Source organism: Alosa pseudoharengus, unplaced genomic scaffold (genome assembly GCF_046254945.1).
Source record: "Alosa pseudoharengus isolate Yale_2024_CS ecotype anadromous, Long Island Sound unplaced genomic scaffold, YU_APseudo_1.1 YU_APseudo_1.1_scf_7, whole genome shotgun sequence".
NCBI lineage: Eukaryota > Metazoa > Chordata > Actinopteri > Clupeiformes > Clupeidae > Alosa > Alosa pseudoharengus.
This window is the reverse complement of record NW_027468859.1, coordinates 893,449-895,948: the sequence shown is the minus strand read 5'-3', so window position 1 is coordinate 895,948 and position 2,500 is coordinate 893,449. Positions and strand designations below refer to the sequence as shown.

At 44.9% G+C, this 2,500-nt stretch overlaps 1 protein-coding gene across 2 annotated transcripts in view; it reads left to right on the top strand.

The window, feature by feature from the left end:
- Positions 1-2,500, top strand: part of mthfd1l (methylenetetrahydrofolate dehydrogenase (NADP+ dependent) 1 like) — an 82,624-nt gene that overhangs the window by 43,004 nt on the left and 37,120 nt on the right. For both annotated transcript variants that reach the window (XM_076272592.1, XM_076272593.1), the window contains one exon: positions 379-490. In XM_076272592.1, the coding sequence (XP_076128707.1) occupies positions 379-490 (112 nt within the window). The remainder of the gene's footprint in view (positions 1-378; positions 491-2,500) is intronic.

The following is a 2,500-nucleotide window of genomic DNA, read 5'->3' as shown; positions in this document are numbered from 1 at the left end:
AAAGGAATGACATCATGCCAAAATCTCTCTCTCTCTCTCCCTCTCTCTCTCCCTCTCTCTCTCTCCCTACTCCATCTCTCTCTCTCTCTCTCCCCCTCTCTCTCCCTCTCTCTCTCTCTCCCCCTCTCTCTCCCTCTCTCTCTCTCTCCCCCTCTCTCTCCCTCTCTCTCTCTCTCTCTCTCTCTCTCTCCCTCTCTCTCTCCCTACTCCCTCTCTCTCTCTCTCTCTCTCTCTCTCCCTCTCTCTCTCTCTCTCTCTCTATCTGTGTGTGTTATCAACTGTATCTTTTATCTTAAAGCTCAGTGGAATGTATTTACGTGTGTATCTGTTAAACTGTTTACCTGAATGATATATGTATGTGTGTGTGTGTGTGTGCAGGGCACCCCTGTGTTTGTTCATGCCGGCCCTTTTGCCAACATCGCCCACGGCAACTCGTCAGTGCTGGCCGACAAACTGGCCCTTAAGCTGGTGGGAGAGGACGGATATGTAGGTGAGTGTGTACACACACACACACACACACATATGTGTTAGGGTTAGGGTACTAACCCTGTAGTGTAGCCAGCTCCTGTAGTGTAACCAGCCCATGGAGTCCTGTAGTGTAACCAGCCCATGGAGTCCTGTAGTGTAACCAGCTCCTGTAGTGTAACCAGCCCATGGAGTCCTGTAGTGTAACCAGCTCCTGTAGTGTAACCAGCCCATGGAGTCCTGTAGTGTAACCAGCCCATGGAGTCCTGTAGTGTAACCAGCCCATGGAGTCCTGTAGTGTAACCAGCCCATGGAGTTCTGTAGTGTAAACAGCCCATGGAGTCCTGTAGGCCAATAGAACTCGGCGGTGGACGGAGATTTCCACCACCTCTTCAGTTCCTGGTGCACTTCAGCTTGGCTTTAGGGGCGTTTTGGTCGGGGTCTTCGACGGTCGGCTTTAGGAGTCGTCTGTGGCGGTTGTGTTTGCGGCTGACCAGGGGCCCGTTGCACAAAAGCAGAGTTAAGACATCCAGGATAAGTTACTGAGCTGCGCTCAATGAATCCAAAACAAGAGCGTACAGGCTTAATTAGGGATGCACGATATATCGGCGGCCGATATATTATTAGCCGATAAGTGGAAAAATTAAAATATCATTATCGTTCCGATAACAGAATTCTGGCCGATAATTTGCGCCGATATTTTTTAAAGTCCTAATTTAGGCCTACATAAGGTCCGTCTGGCTACACTGAGCTAGCCTACTTGAGCTTGGTTAGCTATACTTTTTCCTCAATATAATGTCAGCGGTGTGAATGTATTTCACCACTCTAACAAAATCTGTGGATATGCGTTCATTTGGGAATCTGTGCATCTCAAAATCCTCTCGTGAATGATCCGCCATTTAACCTTAACAGAGCGGAGCTCAGCCCTATCTAGAGTCGTCTTGTGCTGGTGTGTTTGCACTTTACCACGCTGGTCGGGGAAACAAATAAACAAACTCGTTAGTGGGACGAGTACATAAGTAGGCCCAGTTCTAAGTTGTGTTTTAGTATTATATTTGCATTACTTTAGCTTGGGTTTTGTATTATTACCTAGAAATATGCTAACCATTTGTGCTTCAGTTCCAGACAGGTCATCATAATAAGTTATTAAAACCTTCGGGGCTAACCCCTTTCATTTCTGCTGCAGCAGGTTGTGCGCAACAGAGTAGACGGACATAAGATACAGTCTGAGGAGTTGCAGCTTTATTCAGTTACCCGCAGATGAAACTAAACCTAATTTTCCCCTTACAAACTCTGATTTGGTCGCTATACTGTAGCTTATTCCAAGCTGAGCCGTTTATGAGCGTTTAGTCCTAAAACGATTCAAACTCTCTAGCCACTCACTTGCAATTCAGTGACGTCAGGTTCACTAGGAGCCACACATACTGTAGGGCTAGGCTACTGTTATGTTGTTGACTGCCGTACTATTGAGGACTATTATGAGTTCTGTCCATCATTTGGTGGTAGGTAAAATTACTGCAATAAAATTATGCTTATTAAATGCTTTCCCCAAATCACTTTTCACAATTTTTTTTCAAGAGTAATATTATCGGTTATCGTATCGTTATCGGCCACAACAAACCAATAAATATCGGTTATTATTCCACTGCTTGGTTGAATTTACCATTGTCCTACGTAATTTAGAATGACTATTAACCGTTTGTTATTTGCACAGCTATGAAGTAGATCCATTTTTTTGGCCGTATCACACTTGTATATTAATTCGCCGAACTCCTTGTGAAGTTTAAATGAACGGTCACGTTGCATCCGAGCTGTAAAATGCAGACGTTCAGAACATTGCAACATTGTAGCATATGACGGAGGTGGCTTTTAGCTAGATGGATGACAGCAGGCTAAGTAAAATAGCGATGTTTTAAAGCTAAAGTTCATCAGAATCTTGGGATACGCCCACTTGACAACGGGAGAGATAGAACTAACGACTGGCCTTTGGCCGTAGCAACCATCCATTTAAAACTAGTAACGGCAGTTTGTCCTG